At 34.9% G+C, this 19,185-nt stretch overlaps 1 protein-coding gene across 5 annotated transcripts; it reads right to left on the bottom strand.

The window, feature by feature from the left end:
• Positions 1 to 10,051: 10,051 nt before the first annotated feature.
• Positions 10,052 to 11,966, bottom strand: LOC145002225 (glutathione S-transferase T1-like). Of its 5 annotated transcripts, none has more exons than XM_078961523.1 (6): positions 11,870 to 11,966; positions 11,048 to 11,108; positions 10,913 to 10,966; positions 10,772 to 10,851; positions 10,466 to 10,668; positions 10,052 to 10,383 (listed from the first exon to the last, which is right to left on the bottom strand). In XM_078961523.1, exons 2-6 carry the CDS (start codon positions 11,095 to 11,097, stop codon positions 10,192 to 10,194), a joined length of 579 nt encoding a protein of 192 aa, XP_078817649.1. In that variant the 5' UTR covers positions 11,098 to 11,108; positions 11,870 to 11,966; the 3' UTR covers positions 10,052 to 10,191. The 5 variants fall into 5 exon arrangements, with proteins under 5 accessions (XP_078817649.1, XP_078817648.1, XP_078817650.1 ...); XM_078961522.1 differs by having other exon boundaries at positions 11,817 to 11,962; XM_078961524.1 differs by lacking the exon at positions 11,870 to 11,966 and adding an exon at positions 11,194 to 11,790.
• Between the last annotated feature and the right edge of the window lie 7,219 nt (positions 11,967 to 19,185).

Below are 19,185 nucleotides of genomic sequence, written 5' to 3'. Positions count from 1 at the left end.
TTAAGTACATATATTTCGACTCTTTTGCTACTCAAAATGTTTTTTTTTTTTTTTAAATCTAAAACGTGGTGTTTATAAAAAGATAGACATTAATCAATAAAAATAAACTAGTTATTTAATAATAAAACCACTAAGCAACCCAACAATTGCACTATTCCCGAAGTTTATTCGAACATGCATTGATTATTTTGACAACTAAAGTCTTCCATAACGACATTTCGTATCAAAATGTGAAAGAACTCATCTCATTTTAGAATGTAATATAATGTATTTTGTTTTGTTAATAACCGTGATCCGTTATGCACAACTCCAAAACATATTTTATATAAAATAATGTTTGTTTAAAAAAATTGTTGTCTCATGTTTTTTTCTGAAAAAAAAAACATTGACAACAATGTTTATTGTTATCTATGTTTTGAATTCAAGAGGCATAACTAAAGAACTCCATTTGTACTAAAATGCAACGATGATATTGCATTATCTTATAACGTTTATTGCAAGTTAAGACATATCATATAGCAACATTACAGGCTATATTATACACAAATCAAACGAAATTATTCTTTAAAATAGAAAAGATTAAATGATCTTGATATTACAACTTGGACTTCAATTCAACCTTCATAGATTCCGATGTCATCCGCTCCTCTATCATCTTTTTGGGATTTAAAGAGAACTGTAACAACCCGTTTATTAAATAAATAAATAAATAAATAGTAGCCCTAAAATCAATAATTACATAGCAAAGTGTTAGTCTCGAAGAGCTAGTTGTCATAGTTTTAGAAGTTGGGTTAAAAGTGTAAGTTTCGGGATTTATTTTGTAAAGATTTTAGAAGACTAGGGGTGTTTGGTATCATTTGGACCTAATATGAAAGGATTTATGGAAGCAGAGGCTAAAAAATCAATTATGGACCTAAATTGAAAAGGATTTATAGAGGCAGGGGCTGCTTGGTAAAGACCGGACTTAATTCGTAAAGGATTTCAGGAGGCAAGGTTTAAATGGTAAATATTGGATTAAATTTGAAAGACATGGGGGAAGGAGGGACCATTTTGGTTATTATGGAAACAAGTTATGGCGATCGGGGTATATAAACCCGTCACCCCCGGTCCAAACTGTAACCCTAACGAAAACCATCTCCAGCCGTCACCCTTATACCACCTGCTCCCCCTCCAGCCGTTGATGATCCTTATGCCGACAATAGCGAAGACGAAGGTAACCCAAGGATTTTCTTGCATCGGTTGAAGACCGGAGAAGAGGTGGTGTCGTGGCGACCACCGTTCAAATAAGAAATGGCGAAGACGAAGCTTGAGGATTAAGCTTTTAATAAAAGAAAAGCTGACAAGTGCATATGCTGGATGTACCAGGTCAACAACCCGCTTTTCTGGTCAATATATTAGTATGTCATGCGTACCAGCTGAGTACACTGGGCGTACTCAACTGAGTTGACTCGGTGAACTTTTTGACTTTGACTTGTTTTTTATCAAGTTTGACATAGGGTATTTTGGGTATTTTGATTATAAGTTAAGTTAGTCATGTTCCAATGAATAGGTGACCGGTAGAGCTGATATTCGAAGTTGTGTCCTATTCAATAGTCTTTTCAGACCGAGAGGTGAGTTTTCTTCATTTTACTTAAAGGTCGAATGCACCAATGTCAGTCCACTGGATTATGTATCCTAGTTTAGAGGATGTTGCTATGATGTATTCATCTGTTACACTGAGTCTGGTATATAGTATGTTGTTATACGGTATTGATCTGTAGATCTACCTGTTAGTCTGTTGAGTGGGTATATGATTATATGATAATATTATATGTTACACTTATATATATATATATATATATATATATATATATATATATATATATATATATATGTCGGTATAGTATGGTTGGGTTGAGGCGTTACTACTTCGTGCGGAAGCCAACAAACCTGGGAGCAAGCCATACTTATGTTATGGGCTTGGGACTAAGCCAAACATGAGTTATGGGCCTGAAGTCAAGCCAGACTCATGTTGTGGTGTAACGACGAGATTTTCAAAACAAAATTTTCATTTTTCAACAACCAAATTTATATAAAATATTCTCAAAAGTATTCAACAATAGTTATCAAATTGTAACATATCCCAAGATCACAAAATCAAATCCCTTCTCTGTGTGTACGGGTCACGTCAATGCCTTTCCACGGTCCTCGCTAGTACCTGAAACACATACACAACAACTGTAAGCATAAATGCTTAGTGAGTCCCCCAAAATATCACATACAACACATACGCCACTCGAGGCTACTATACGACCCTCTGGTCAATGTGTCTCAGTGGGACCCTCCGGTCCTGTAGCTCGTTGGACCCTCTGGTCCGGTCATAGCTCGTTGGGCCCTCCGGCCCGGTCTGTCTCGTTGGACCCTCCGATCCGGTCTATACAATTATATATCATACATACATCACATAGCACATAATCTCATACATGGCACACAATCTCATACATAGCACATAAGACCATCCGGTCAACTCATAATACCACTCTAGGTAATGTATAGTGAGAAGACTCACCTCGTGTAACTCGGTAACTCGGAAATCTCGGACTCCGTGAAATAGGATTTAGCCTCCGCCTAATCATACGAAAATAAACACTCGGCATCAACACATTTCCCAAGGCTAGACCATTCCCTCTCTTAGCACCCTCAAGAGGGTAAAAGACCATTTTACCCCTCTTAAGGCTCAAATACTCTAAAGTGGACCAAACCCTAAAAGTCAACCAAAAGTCATCGGTCAACCCCTTGACCAGACTCGCATAGTGCACTATTGTGACTCAGCGAGTTCAGTCATGAACTCCCGTCCTCAAAATCCCAAATGACTCACTAAGTTACTTCCCCAACTCAGTGAGTTACCATCTGTGTGATTTATAGGGGAAAACCCATCCTACTCGCCGAGTTTGTTCTTGGACTCGGCGAGTTCAAGCCATGCTCAAACTCAAATGACCTTCTGAGGTCAGATCTGCTCCTCTAATCTATAGATCTAACCTCCCCAAGCTCAATAAACATGTAAAGGTTCGAACTTGATACACATGCAACGTCCAAATGACACTACTTGATGATTTAGACCCAAATACAACACTCTAAGTTCATTTCTTCCATAACCCAACATACAGCAAGATGGGTAACCTTCTCTGGACCACTATGGGTCCAGATCTTAAGTTAAACATGATAAGGGACCTTATTCTCAACAAATCAATCCAATAAAGGGCATAGGAAACCCTAGATCCATGGATGCTTTAACAAAACAGAAAGAGGGTCGATGTGCTACCTCAAAGATGATGTCCTCTGCTTGAAATCCATCAATATGTAACCTCCTTGGCCTCCTCCAAGCTGGAATAAACTTCTTCTTGCAAAACAAACCCATAAAGGTCCAATAATGGCTTCTTCTCTCTCACAAACGTTCAAGCACAATAAGGGTTTCTCTCAAGGGTCTGGTAGCCGTAAATGATGGCTATAATCCCCTTTAAATAGGTCTCAAACCCTGGGGATTAGGGTTTCATTAAACAGCATGGACTCGCCAAGTCCACGAATGACTCGCCGAGTCCCCCATTAAATCAGTTTGACCATCCACGCTCCTACTCGGTGAGTCTGAGCGCCTACTCGCCGAGTCTCTCTCCAAAAACTCAATATTAAAGCATAAAATAAGACACCTGGGCAAGATAAGCGTGTGATCGTACACATCCTTTGATGATATGTTTTGGGAGATTTTATGATACATTGATTTTGGAAATATTTGTATTTGATACTTGATTTGATATGGTTTTGGTTGAAAACAATGGTTTCTTTTAAGTTAAAAATGAAAAAATTTATCGTTGTTTTTTGAATCTTACAAACATAGTCATACATATTCATTTACAGATACACAAGTAAAATTAAAAGAAATTATAGTAAATTATGCGAATGGCCCTTATTGCAACGCCTGTAGATCCGAGCTAGTCAATTTAGAGATGATAGGGGTCGAAAATGACTTTCGACAAAAGATTATTTAGAATAAATAATATTAACCAAGTCGTAGAATATGTCACAAGGTTTCCATACATATAAAGAGCGTCGAAATCCGAGTTATAACGAAGAAGTTATGACCCGTCGAAGTTTCGCGACAGAACCAGCACGATACCGGGAAGCGTAAATAGTGAATTTACGATAGAGCGAGATTTAGCTTTAGCGATCTAAATGAAAGTCGTAGAATACGTTAAACTGATAGTGTCCATAAAAAGAACGCCCAAATCTAACTTCGTATGAGGAAGTTATGAATTTTCTAAGATTTGGCTTAGCAGTGCACGACCCGAAACTCGATTTTTAGTTCGAGCGGTTTTTGGCTTACGCGACCTAAATGAGAGTCAAAAATCTCATTAATAGTAACTCAAAGGTAAAAAGATAGATGAAAATGGATTCCGTATGAAAGAGTTACGAATTATTCGCGGTCATTTAGCAGTCTAAACTCCTCCTATTGTTAAATTTGAGATCGGTCGAGAATTAGCAGTCTAAAGAACGTCAAAAACGGATCTCGTATGTGAGAGTTATGATTTTTCTAAGTTTGAAGGCTGATACGCGAAAGGAGTGACGTGGCACCACCAGAAGGCTGTCACATGACCCAACTCGGGGAGTAGGTCCTCCTACTCGGCGATTCCATCAGTCAGCACCCCTATAAATAAAGGTGTCGGGTTCCCTCACTTCCTCACACCTTCAAACCCTTCTTTCTCTCTCTAAAGCCCCAAACCCCCCTAAAAGCCTAGGTAAAGCCCTAGCACCCGAAGGAAGCCCTGAGGCTCCCGGAGTCCCGAGAAAAGAGCCTTTTGGCTCGGGAACTCTGCTCCAGCGAAGTCCGATTTTGCGAAAAACCCGCTGTAAGTGAGCTATGCCTACCCTATCTTTTGTATAGCTTATGTTTTAATATAATAACGTTATTAGGAAATTATAATGAGTATTTGGGATATTATTATGAGTTATATTAGAGTGTTTTTTAATGCTTATATAATATTAATAATATCTAGACTATTAATTATTCGCGGTTAACGTTAGACTAAACTCTAGTGGTAATCATACTAGGTTTTGTCCAAGGGAAATTGTTTTAACAGTAACGAAGTGTTGTCCGAGTACCGAGTCATCACATTATCAGGTGAGTGCATAGTTAGTTTTATCTTACACACACACACACACACACACACACATATATATATATATATATATATATATATATATATATATATATATATATATATATGAAGTATTTTAATATAAATTACGTGTTATATGTATATATTGTCTGAATACTTCATGTCTATGCTGGTGAAAGATTTTTATACATGTTTTAAATGATTTAAATTGTATACGTATTTATATATAGAATATGTTGGGTATGACATGGGTAGATGAATGATGAGAGATAAAAGATGATGTGAGTAAACATTGGCAGCTATAGACTTAATGCCTAATAAACATTAGTAGCTATGGACTTAGTACCTGATAGGAATTGGTAGCTATGGACTTAATACGTATTAGATAAACACTGGTAGCTATGGATTTAGTACCCGATGAATAAACTATAGCAACTATGGAATTAGTGCTTTACGAACGAGTATTGGCAGCTATGGATTTAGTGCCAGTCCTATAACCCTGGAATCAAGGGACTTCGGAATAAACGAATACATGACTCTTAGGATAGATTCGTAAGAGTAAAGAAGATAATGGGGATGGGTAATTGGGTTGATTGTTTGATTATTTAAACATAATAATTATATTATTGTGGGTTGAAAACCCTATGTACTCATCAGGTTTCCCAACCTAACCCACTCAGTTTATTTATATCACAGGTGTTGATATGAAGTCACATTACACTGAGAGATTAAAGAGATGTAGATCACTAGTGTAAATAAACGTAAGTTTCATTTATGCTTATGTTTCTGTATTGACAATGACATCTCAATGTTTTAAAATGAATAAAAATATTTTTCTTCGGAAATGCTTTGATAACGTATTTATCATGTTTTGTTGGGAACAAATTCCACAACATTTTTATTAAAAGAGATGCTCTGATTTTTTTATAAAGCATAAATAATAATCGGTCTTTTCTGACCGTGAAAATGGGGATGTCACACTTATGGTTTGGGATAATTTGAGCACTTGGTCCCAACTTTTTTTTAACTCGGACTGTCCTTAAATGTAACTTTGTTCCGTGTTTGTTCCCTACCCGATCTAAAAAGACTATTTTACCCTTGGTGTTTTTTTTTATCTTTTAATCATTTCCATTTTATGTTCTTAACTTTTAATAATAGAAAAAATAGTAATAATGTATATGTGGCCACCTCCCCACCAAACCCCCTTATCCTCAACCTCTTCTTCCAGTACTTAACTTTGAGTGAAGAGTCACCCGGTTCGTCTTCTCCGGCAAGACCGTCGACAAACCACCACACCTTTCATATGAAGCAAATCAAAACTAAATCATAGGAAAATCGTATTAGAAACCATATGCGAAGCAAATCACTACCGTATCTGAAATAAATTTGAAGGAAATCAAACCGAAAAATGGTAAAAGAAAATTGGAACAAGATAAAATTAAAAAATTAAACCACGACCACCTCCTTTTCATCTTCCCCGACAAGATCGCCTCTATGTTGCCACAAAACATAAATCTATTCACAAAATTCTAGATGCAATCTATTCACAAAACAAAAACATATGTAATTGATGAACAAAGATACAAATCCATTTACAGAGTATCAAATTTTAATGAGTAGTTTTTCCAAGGTTCTAAAAAGCTCCGCCATGGCGCGCAACGACTCCAAGGCTTGCACCTGCCGCCAAGCTTTGCCAAAATGTCGCCTTAAGTCATATATGTGTATAAAAATAATAATAGTTGAAAATACATATAAAAATATTAATTATATAGAAAATGTCCGCCTTAAGTCACGCCTTACAAACGTCATGACTCGTCAAGGCTCGGAAAAGCTTGAGGCTTGACATTGCCGCCAAGTCACACCTTACGTTATTTAGAACCTTGAGTTTTTCAATATACAAAAACGCATATCAACGTTAAGCTTTTATTCATAAATTTCAACAAGATCCCTTTTTAAAAGACCGTAGCAATGGCATCAAATTTCAATCAGAAAGTTAAACAAGAAAGCATTTTTAAAGTAATCCCTAATTCTTCTTCAATCATCATCAGGAACTCCTTTAATATGGATAGCAAAGACCTGATTGTGTATCATACGGTTATACGGTTAGAGCATCTCCAACCCACTCTCATTCTCCATTTTTCCCCCCATTTCTTCCCCCATTCCTCTCCAACCCTCCCCAATTTATTCCCTCATTTTGGGGGAAATGAATAGTATAACACCATATTTTGTGTTATACTATTCATTTCCCCCAAAATGGGGATGAACTTTGAGTCGTCGATTTTAGTTCCTCGTTTTATATATTTATACATTTATGGTTTTTTATCTACTAATTTTTATTTAAATGTAATATTTAATACTTACAATATTGTGTTATATATTAAATTATATTAATTAATTATAAATATAAAGTGTATTTTTTGTTTATCAAATTTATATTAAAATTTAAATACATATTGAAATTTTAAAACACAATAACGTATTTTATAAAAGCTTATAATTACTTATTATAAATATAATCTTATTTATTTAATATTATTGTAATGAAAAAATATAGATTATATATTTGTTAAAATCAAGTTAATAGAAGAGGTGTGTTTGACAAATTATATAAGTTATAAAAATAGAATATATTTTTTGGGGGTGAAAATGGAGTAGGGTTGGAGATGAAACACTTTTTACCCCATTTTTTACTCCATTTTTGGGGTGAAAAATGAGAGTGGGTTGGAGATGGTCTTAGGATTCTCCTTTACGCTCCTCGTGTTTTCTTTGACCTACTCTCGATCTCTTAGTCCGTGCTCAAACTTGTCGATTTCTTCAACGATGAGATGAACGATGCCATAAGGGGTGTTTGTGACTTTGTTTTGGAGAAAGGTTGGTGTGAAGAAGGCAAAATCAAGTTTAGAATCGTCTTCGATGGTGGACGTTAGCTCAGCGTTGCTCGGAGAACATAGAGTGACCTGAGAAGAGAGACACACTTAAGAGATGATAACGGGGTGAGAGGAAAGAAACGGGGATCTGGTAGGATAAAGTGGTGTAGATTGAGGTAGAAAGAGATGATGGGGTGGAGGCTGGATCTAGGGTAAGGAAGAGAACCAGGGCTCCACGATATATATATATATATATATATATATATATATATATATATATATATATATATATATATATATATATATATATATATATATATATATATATATATATATATAGAGAGAGAGAGAGAGAGAAAGAGAAAGAGAGAGATAGAGAGAGAGAGAGAGAGAGATTTAAGCAAATCAAAATTGTTAATTCATTCGTAACTCATCTGAAAAACAATTGATTATTTCTAATAAAATATTTGTTGAGAACCAAATATTTCTAATGACATATTTTTTGAGAAGCCAAATAAATTACAATTTGTGTTGGCTCAAAGATTAATATGTCACATCATTTATTATATGTATCGAACTCGAGACTTACACAAGGTTTCTTTCCTTCATTTTAAAATGCATGTTTACATGAAATACAACGAACACTAATAATACAATAAAGAGAGTCACTAACTTAATGGCTAACACGTCCCGCCCTCAAGGAGAAGTCATAGTTTCAACTCTTGCTTCTGTTTTTTCTTTCTTTATTTGAAGTTATTACGTTTTAAAATACCTATTGGTGACTCGCCAATGGGTAAAATGGAATTTTTTGTAAAAAATATTGGCAAAAGAGGAAAAATTATGTTGGGGCTAAATGCAAACTTATACGTAATTGTTGGGACTAAATGCAAACTAGGAAAAATGAGAAATCGACACATCATCGTGACCTGTTGGTGACCAGTCAAGGGCCTGAAAATGAAATGTTTTCTAAGATATAATGGCAAATTAGGAACAAAAAAAATGAAATTAAGGCTAAACCACAACAAAATTGTATATATAACGGTTTTTATGGCATAAACCCTTTTTTCTATTCAAAATGTTTTTTTTTTTCATTTTTTATCTAAAACTTGGTGTTTATAAAAAATAAAAATGATTTTAAAAAAAACAACACAATATATGGTCCAATTTTTTTTTAATTTACTTAAAAGAAGAACTTAAACCCATGTAACATCCACTTTCAGAATTTTTTTATTTCAGATTGTGGACCGTAATTCGATCATGTTAAGGCCTTGGGCTTTAAGGAAATAGAGTCTAGACCCTACAAGATGTTGATAATGTTGGTTAAGTGATCTAATCCCTTGATTTGTGTTTTGGAACTAAAGGTAAAATGGGAAAAGTGATGCTTCAGACTTCTTGTATTAATTAATGATTTTAGTTCAGTATTTTTTAAGTCAAAAGTAATTAAATATGGTTATGGGCTTGTCAATACCTTTTCGTTCATATAAGGATCGTTGAAAACGGAATTGAAACGTTAAAGTTATGACCGTTTGAAGTTGAAGTGAAATCGGATGAAAACTTGTTGTCACGAGGTGACAGGAATGTTGTCATGATGTGAGAGTCGTCACGAGCTGACAAGCAGGCTGTCACAAGGTGAAAACTATACAGCCCAAGCACACAAATTTTTAGGGTTTTCAAGATATTTAAAGGTAAGGATTCATGTTTTATAATAGTTTATTAGTCTCTATCATATCTAGAACCCTTTGGGGGAAACCCTAGCCTGCATCTTTAAGATTTTACCTCCTCCCCTCTCCTCTTTCCTTTTTTGGATGTTTTTTGAGGAGAGAGAGAGAGAGAGAGAGAGAGAGAGAGAGAACGTTTTCTTTGTTAAAGGTTTTTTAAATTTTTAAAAAAATAAGAAATGGTAAAATAGTCTTTTCTAGGTTGTGCAGGAACCAAACACACAACAAAATTACATCTTAGGGACCATCCGAGTTTAAAAAAAAAAAAAAAAAAGTAGAGACTAACCACGCAGATTAACCCAAACCACAAGGACCATTTGCATAATTTGTTCAAGAAATTACATAAACTAAGGAAGCAAGGTCTTTTACAACGTATAATTTTCAAAAAGTCGTATAGAAAAAGTGTTACATTATATTATCCTTTCAACAAACAACAAGATACCCTTATGTGTCATCTCACATCTTTGACCTCACATTGTTTTTTCCAGAATGTGTCACCATTTTCTCCCGAAATCCTTTTTGGGACTCAAAGAGATGCTCATGAACTTCATCAAAATAAGGTGCAGTTGCACTTCTTATGTCTTCTATCCACTTTTTCACTTTCTTGTAAGGGCTTAATATCCTATGGCAATCCTTCTCACTCAAAAGCTAAACACACATATAAAAAAAAAAAAAGTTATAATTAACCCAACATAAGTGAAGCTTTTGTAACATTAATTTATATGATTACCTGAAGTTGCATGACTTCACATGCTAAACTGAGATCCGCAATTGATGGTTGAGAGCTTCCACCCAAAAAGCTTCCATCTTTTAACCAAACATTTTCTATTTTAGACAAAGATCTCAACAGAATCTCCTCAGCTTGAGTGATTATCTGAGGGTGTGAACGCATGCCATGTAGTGGTGTCAAGATACTGTAGAATACAAGTCCACCTGAAAGTAGAAGAAAGTATATAAGAAAAAGAAACATTGCCGATTTCCAATATCTAAAATATAATTTTAAAAACAGCTACTAATTAAATTAATTAGTTATCACCTGCACCATGTCGAAGATATGAATGATGCCAATCTAAAATGGAGTGGACCTTAGCTCTTTCGGCTGGATCAACAGGATACCTATGCATGTAACGAACTAATAAATTCATGCAATTAAAATTAAAATAAACAAACGACTCACCAGTGACTAGCTACTCCTGGAAACGCACAAGCTAAGTAGATAAGAATCGCATGACTACAAATCACAGCATAAAACAAACGAATCGATGAGCAGATACTGAGGAATTGAATATCACGTAAAAGATGCAAAAAGAACCTTTCAAACAGCTTCAATTTTCCATCAACTATTGCAGGAATTTGGCGCATGGGATTTATTGCTGCATACAACAAGACAGGATTTTTAGGTTCCGAAATCACGTATCTTAATGAATAATGAATCTCCTTTATATTCATCAAACAAACCCTTGATATTCAGGGGAGAATTGGTGGCCTTTCAAGACAGTTACCATAATTTCCTCAAAATCTATCCCGTTTTTTCTTCAAATAACATCCAAAAAGGGCATAAGATATAGAGGGAATTTAATTGGATAAAGAATCAATTTAACGATAAACAAGTAAAAAATTAAAAGAAATTAGTCAAATTACTGAAACTAATGAAGCAAGAGGCAGATAGAACATAGTATTTACAAAGATTCATCGTCAAAACCTAATTCAATTTGCAAAAATTGATACAAATGGGTTTTTTTTTCTAGTTGAAATGACAGTCAAACTAAAGAAAGAAACTAGAGTGGATATGCTTCCTATTTCCTCAAAGTCGATCCCAATTTTCCTTCAAATAACATCCAAAAAAACAAAGCTCGAGAAAGACAATTTTTGACAAGCATCAGATAGTATATCAGTTGCGCAGTGATAAAGAAAACGTAACTGGAACTAACGAAAGAAACCATTAAGAACAGAAAAAAGACAACACCCAATATAAACGAGCAGATAATTAATAGCTTCAATAGGTGTATTCGAGTACTCGATCGATGACGATGAAAGAAAATGCCGTTGAAAATACAAGGTAAATGAAGAATATAATTTACTTGCAGAAGATGAGAACAGAACGAGAGGGTGCGGAGAGTCGATCAGCACATACTTTCAGCACCATGTTTTCTCTGTATCGAGAAATTGTGTCGCTAATTTACTTTCCAGATCAAGCTTTGATTTGGTGGGATCTAGAAAATAAGTTAAAGACTGTTTTTTCTAGTGTCTACACAAAAAGTCATTATATATACACTTTGTACGATTTTGTTTTATTTTATTTTTCCCATTTGTCTTAATATTTTAGAAAACCATTTATTTTCATGCACTTAGCCCCAACATTTATGTATTGTTTTGTATTTGGATCCATTATTTTTTTGTTTCCTATTTGTTATTATTTTTTAGAAAAAAAATTCATTTTAACTATTGTCGAATAATGAATAGATATTTTAAAACATAATATCTTAAAATGAAAAAATGAAATAACGAAGACAGAAATCGAAACTGCAACTTCTCCTTTAGTGGCGGGATGTGTTAGCTAGTAAGTCAATGATTCTTTTTTTTTTTTGTATTATCAACTAGGTGTAAGATTCGTATATTACACGGGTTTGTTAAAAAAAATTAATAAATTTTTTTGAATACCAACCAATTATTAAAGTAATACAATACTTATAAGTAACGACTTTATTGTGTAAGTATATATAATTGAACCCAGATTACAAAAATGTAATTGAACGTAAATTATACACACACACACACAAAAAAAAAAAAAAAACATCAATGAAATATTCTAAATAATTGTTAGAAATTATAGATTTCCAAATACTTCTTTGAATACGACATTAGATGTCATATTGAGAATGTTACTTTCATTGTCTAAACTTAATATTTTCAATCCGTCTCTGCTTTTAACTCTAGACAATGTAACATACAATTGTCCATGAGTAAACACTAGTTGTCTAAAAAACAAACCAACCTTTGATAGCGACTGTCTTTGACTTTTGTTTATTGTCAACGCAAAGCATGCATCAAGTGGAAATTGTCTTCTCTGAAAGGTGAAAGGAATCCTTTTATCCGAAAGGATCAGTGACATTCTTGGAATAAACGTACGTTTTCCTATATTACTTCCAGAAATTATCTCTGCTTCTATAACATGCTTACCTAATGCTATAACTCGCAGCCTTGTTCCATTATGCAAACCGTATTTCTAGTCAATATTCCTCAATAACATAACCGGAATACCGATTTTTAATACCAATTTATGAATTGGAAGACCAGAAGGTCTAAGGCCATTTAGAACATCAGGAGAGTATACAGATTCGTCAAAGTCATCGTGTACAAAATCCGATTGACAAAGACAGTCTGAACTTAAATATTCTTTTTCATCTTCAGGAAATAATGATAACAAATGATTGTTTATTTCTTGAACAACCTCATTTTTCGGTGCAATGATTGCTCTTTCTTGAAAAAAAAAACATCGGATTATTGGCATTTTCAACAATAGAAGGATAGACAAATGTAATTAACGAACCAATAGGATCCGATGAATCTGTAATGAGAATATCATCTGGTATATCAATAATTGTCTCGCTATCGTTTAAACCACTAACCTTTCTGTAACACCCAGAATCCAGAAGACCCGTAAAGGAAAGAGAACCCAAAGTCAAAGGGGTCAAATCGTCGAGTCTAAGGAGGAACTTGACGAGTCAGAGCGGGTTCCGTGCCGCGGATTAAGTGACCAATTCGGCGATTCGGCAATGGACTCGGCGAGTCTGGTCTGGGTTTGGAAATCCTAATTCCAGGACTTGGTGCCCTATTTAAGCATCCTATTCTCCTCCCTAGGGTTTCATTCGTGGCCTCTCTAGTCCAAAACTCGAAACCCTAGCCACCCAACTCCATTATTGAGCTAGTTCTTGCCATGAGAGTGAATTGAAGCTTGGAGAAGGAAGAAGGACCTTGGTAGTGCAAGAAGACGCTATAGATCCAGAGTTGGGGTAGCATTGCAGATCATTTGGAGGTATAAAGCTTAAACCTTGGCGCACTATATGCTATTATGTACGAAAGACCAGGAGGTGGCTCCTGGCGCACTGTATGCTATCATGTACGAAAGACCAAGAGGTGGCTCCTGGCGCACTGTATGTTATTATGTATGAAAGACCGGGTGGTGGCTCCTAGTACACTATATGCTGAGTTGCCTAGTAGAGTAGCATGTATAGTTGTCTTGGTGATTCTTGCATGGAAGACCAGGGGGTGGCCCTTGGCACTTGTCTGTAAGACTGAGGGAGTAGCCCCAGGCTTGACCAGGAAGACCATGTGCAGCCTGTGGCATAACCACAAGACTATGTTTGGCACATAGCACCTTAGCAAGACTATGTTTGGCACATAGCACCTTACTTGATTATGGATATGTTGGTTATGTATGGCTCTTGGTTATGTATGGCATGTATGGACTAGTTGGTATGTATGGTATGTGGTATCTGGGGAACTCACTAAGCTTCATGCTTACGGTTTTCAATTTTGGTTTTAGGTACCTTGTTTTCAAGGAAAGGATTCGGCTCGATCGCAGCGCATCACACTATGTTTTCCGCATATGAGATCTCTGGAATTACACTATGATATGGTTTTGTGATAATATGTTTTGATTATTGACACTTTGGTTTGACATGAGATATTAATATGAATGTTTTTATACTGTTGATTTTATATAATAACTCAATTAAAATGAAATTTTTGGTCTTAAATTTTGGGATGTTACACTTTCCTACACCTATATTCAAAATCTAATTTGCAAATGTGGTTGTTTCTTCAATATTAGATGTTTGAAGACTTAACCTCAAGTTTTGTTTTGTTAATCTTAAGACCTTGCAATTTGACCAAATATAAGAGGAACTTATTGAAGCATTGACGATGTCTTGTCTACTTCCATTAGGAACAACAGGTAGAATTTGTCTGAAATCGCCTCAAAAAACAATTGCTTTTCCTCCAAATGTCAATTTTGAGTTGCTACGAAGATGACAACCCAATATATCCTTCAAAGATCTATCCAAAGCTTCAAAGGCATGCCTGTGAATCATGGGTGCCTCATCCCATATAATCAATGATGTTTTTTAACAATTCTGCAACATCACTTTCCAGTGTTATAGAACAAAACGAATCATCGGTAAGATTTAAAAGGATTATAAATCGAGAGTGTGATGTCCTACCTCCTATCAATAATAAGGAAGCAATACCACTTGAAGTCAGGAATAGATATTTTAGAACATAATATCTTAAAATGAAAAAAGGAAATAACGAAGACAAAAGTCGAAACTGCGACTTCTCCTTTAGTGGCGGGATGTGTTAGGTAGTAAGTCAATGATTCTCTTTTTTGTATTATCAATGTTTATTGTATTTAATGTATACATGTATTTTAAAGGAAGGAAAAAGACCTAATGTTAGTGTAGAGTATGTGATCTAATAAACAATATAACATGCTAATCTTTGAATCAATCAAATTTGTTAATATATTTGTAACTCATCTAATTAAGAAACATTTGCTTATTTCTAATAACATATTTGTTAAGAAACCAAATATTTCTAATGACATATTTATTGAGAAACCAAAGAAATGACAATTTTTATTGGCTCAAATATTAACATATCACATCATCTATTAGATGTATCGGACTTGAGACTTACACTAGGTCTCTTTCCTTCATTTTAACATACATGTTTACATTAAATACAAAAAACACTAATAAACAAAAACAAAGTCATTGTCTTACTAGCTAACATGCCCCTCTTAATGAGAAGTCGCAGTTTCGACTCTTGCTTTTGTTTTTTCATTTCTTCATTTTAAGGTATTATGTTTTAAAATACCTATTTCTAATTGCCAATGGCTAAAATAAATTTTTTTTCTAAGAAATAATGGCAAATAGGGAAAAAATGTTGAGACAAAATGTAAACTCATACGTAAATGTTGGCGGTAAATGCAAACTGAGAAAAATGAGAAACCAACACGTCATCATGACCTGTTGGTGACCAGCCAAGGACCCAAAAATGAAACGTTTTCTAAAATATAATGACAAATTAGGAACAACAAAATAAAATTGAGGCTAAAACAAAACAAAATTTTATATATAATGGTTTTTGTAGCATAAACCGTTTTTTTCTACTCAAAATGTTTTTTTTTTCATTTTTTATCTAAAACTTTATGTTTATAAAAAGTAAAAATGATATAAGAAAAAACTAAAAAAAAAAACTTAATATATGGTCCATGTGATTTTATTTACTTAAAGAAGACACTTAAACCCATGCAACATCCAGTTTTAAGGTGCTTTTTATTTTGGATTGTAGACCATAATTCGATCATGTGAAGCTCTTGGGCTTCAAGGAAATAGAGTTTAGACCCTACCGGATGTTGATATTGTTGGTTAAGTGATCTAAGCCTTTGATTTGTGTTTTGGAGCCAAGGGTAAAATAGGAAAAGTGATGCTTCAGATTTCTTGCATGAATTAATGATTTTAGTTCGATATGTTTTAAGTCAAAAGTAATTGTATAGGGTTATGAGGCTCGTCAATACCTTTCTGTGCATATAAAGAATACCGAAAACGGAGTTGAAACCAAAATAGTTAATGACCGTTTAAAGTTGGAGTGAAATTGGGTGAAAAATCGTCGTCACGAGGTGAGAGGAATGTTGTCACGATGTGAGAGTCATCGCGAGGTGACAAGCAGGTTGTCATGAGGTGAAAACTGTGCAACAAGCCCACAAAATTTTTTTAGGGTCTTCAAGGTATTAAAAGGTAAGGATTCATGTTTTATGGTATTTTCTTAGCCTCCATCCTATCTAGAACCCCTTGGGAGAAACCCTAGCCTTCATCTTCAAGATTTGAGCTCCTCCCTTATCCTTTCTCTCTCCCTCCCTCTCTCTCTCTCTCTCTCTCTCCTCTTTTGGATGTTTTTTGATATTTTGATGAATCTTAAAGATCAACAAGGTTCTTTCGGTTGAAAGTAGTTATGTTTCAAGTTTGGATCCATCAAAGGCACTACATTTCTGGACTATTGTGAGTATAAAGTTCCAATCTTGCTCTTTAGTTCTTTAGATTTCTTCATTTGTGGTTTTTGACACTTTTGGTCCATTTTATGAGTGATCTTGGAGTTGAGTGGAATCCAACATATTTTGATCAGTTTAAACTGCTTCTTGGACCTTATGGACTAGGAAAGTTACGATCTTTTTCCTTCCCTTTTAGCCATGCAAGTTATCTTGCTCCTTTAGATCATTTTGGTGTATTAAACTTTAGATCTTGAAAGTTTGAGACATTATTATTGATAAAGTCAGAAACTTTATCCATATAATCATCATGTTGATTCAATTCTGAAGGTTGTAGATTTTGACTTAATGGATTAAGTTGAGAAAGATGCATTGTTGGTCCCTTTAAGACTTAAAGTCTAGATTTTGGTGGTTTGGACCATCCTAATGGATAAAGTTGGAAACTTTATCCATTATGAAGCTATTAGGAATCATATATGATGTTTTTAGCTTTGGTCCTTATAGATTAAGCTCTTATTGAAGACAATTTTTCTGACCGTAAACCATAGTGTGGCCAAGGAAGGCTCACAACGTAATGGCGAGACTTATCGCATCTTTTTTGTTTTGTAACATCCCAAAAATCATAAAAATTTAAAATTTTCAAATGCAACCCATTTCATCCATAATGTGTTTACAAAACCATTATTTCAAAAGTATTATTCAAAATCAGAGTATCCCAAGATCCAGTGTTATAAAAATAGGAAGATATGTACGATCATGCATTCGCTTTCTCACGATCATCTGAAGTACCTAAAACAATAAACTTAAATTGTAAGCCAAAGCTTAGTGAGTTCCCCCAAAGTACCATCACACAAAACAACAAACAATAGCATGCAAATATGAGTCTTCAGCCTGAATGGATTGCCTCACATGTCCTACAACTTATCTAGACCGCTCTACGGGCCTTCGACATGACTGGACTGCCTCGCAGGGCCTACAGCCTATCCGGACCGCCCCAGGTGTCTTGGCCTTTTGCACAAATCAAGACCACCTCACCCAACCACCATATATCGACATATGTAACAGATAAACATAAACACAAAACTAGCAAACACATATAATCATACATATATACTAATCAGTCATATACTAGCATAACATTATCCTATAACTAGGATACATAATCTAGTGGTTTGGCATTGTGCCTTCAACCCATGAGTACAGTGAGGAAAAACCACCTCTTAGTTGGAAGAGCATCAGAAAAGTACGTAGCACTGAGTACAACTCCAACACCAACTCTCCGAATCACCTAAATGAAACCAGTGACCTAAGCTTCACTAATAATCCTAAAAGACCTAAAATACCTAAACTACTCTTAGCTAAAACTTGTTCAAAATGTCAAGGTCAATAAACCAGCCTATTCAACCTATCCGAGTACATTGGGCGTACTCAACTTTATGTCGGGTGTACTCCTCTTGACCAAGAAGTTGGGGATTTGACCACATATGCGCAACGTATGCACCTAGTCACCTCAACTTCTTATTAAGAGCTTAATACACTAATTCCTCACATCCAAATCCATATTTAAGTCCAAAATATCATTATGGGTCATAAAGTTTCCAAATTTATGACTTTATATGACTAGAAGTGCTTAATACCAACAAACCCTAACTTCTTAATCAATTAGGACATCCTAGCACATACATGGGGAAGAACTAGAAGCCAAGATCATATTTTATGCTTCTAGACCTCTCAAAATGTCTGAAAGGAAAGCATATAAGGGCTGGAGCATGCCATGCTCATAAAGGTCAAAACTTAGGACCAAAATGCTTCATGAATCAAGAACTAACAAGATCTAAAGAAATGCAAGCCAAGTTCAGAAATCTATACCTCTTAGAGGTTGCTAGGTAGATGAGAATTCCATATCCACAGCTTCTTCAAGCTTCCAAAGTGATTCTACTTGCTTCCCTCTCCTTCAAGGTCACTAAAATGTACACTAAAGGTCAAGAATGCTCAAACAAGGGACTAGGATTGCTAAGGTTGAATGAGGTGATGGAGGCTGATGAGAGAAGAGACTTAGAGGCCATAAGGATGCTTAAAGAGGATCCAAACCCTAAAAATTAGGAAGTGATTATACTTCCTTCCCTCTCCTTCAAGTTCACCAAAGGTCAAGTGTAACATCCCAAAAATTTCAAAAATTTTTGACTTTTTAAAACAACCCATTTACTAAAGAGGTGTTTATAAAAACCATTGTTTCCAAAATATTATTTAAAATCAGAATCGTTTACAATATAGTTTTCAAAATATCTCCATTATCAGAGTTTTCCTAGAAGTCATAAGTTCCAAAAGCACGAGGATGTGTACAGTCATGCCTTCACCTTGCCACGGTCCACTGAAGTACCTAAAACAATAAACCAAAACTA

Source organism: Lactuca saligna, chromosome 6 (genome assembly GCF_052625555.1).
Source record: "Lactuca saligna cultivar CGN05327 chromosome 6, ASM5262555v1, whole genome shotgun sequence".
Taxonomy (NCBI): domain Eukaryota; kingdom Viridiplantae; phylum Streptophyta; class Magnoliopsida; order Asterales; family Asteraceae; genus Lactuca; species Lactuca saligna.
Note: the sequence above shows the minus strand (reverse complement) of the source record. Positions and strands in the feature narration are given on the sequence as shown.

Excerpts from the sequence above, each read along its gene's own strand:
- LOC145002225 (XM_078961521.1), bottom strand. The coding sequence starts at position 11,184 with ATGAATATAAAGGAGATTCATTATTCATTAAGATACGTGATTTCGGAA. Across the intron at positions 10,967-11,047 it reads AAATTGAAGCTGTTTGAAAG|TCATGCGATTCTTATCTACT; the intron begins GTTCTTTTTGCA and ends TGTGATTTGTAG. Across the intron at positions 10,384-10,465 it reads GTGAAGTCATGCAACTTCAG|CTTTTGAGTGAGAAGGATTG; the intron begins GTAATCATATAA and ends ATGTGTGTTTAG.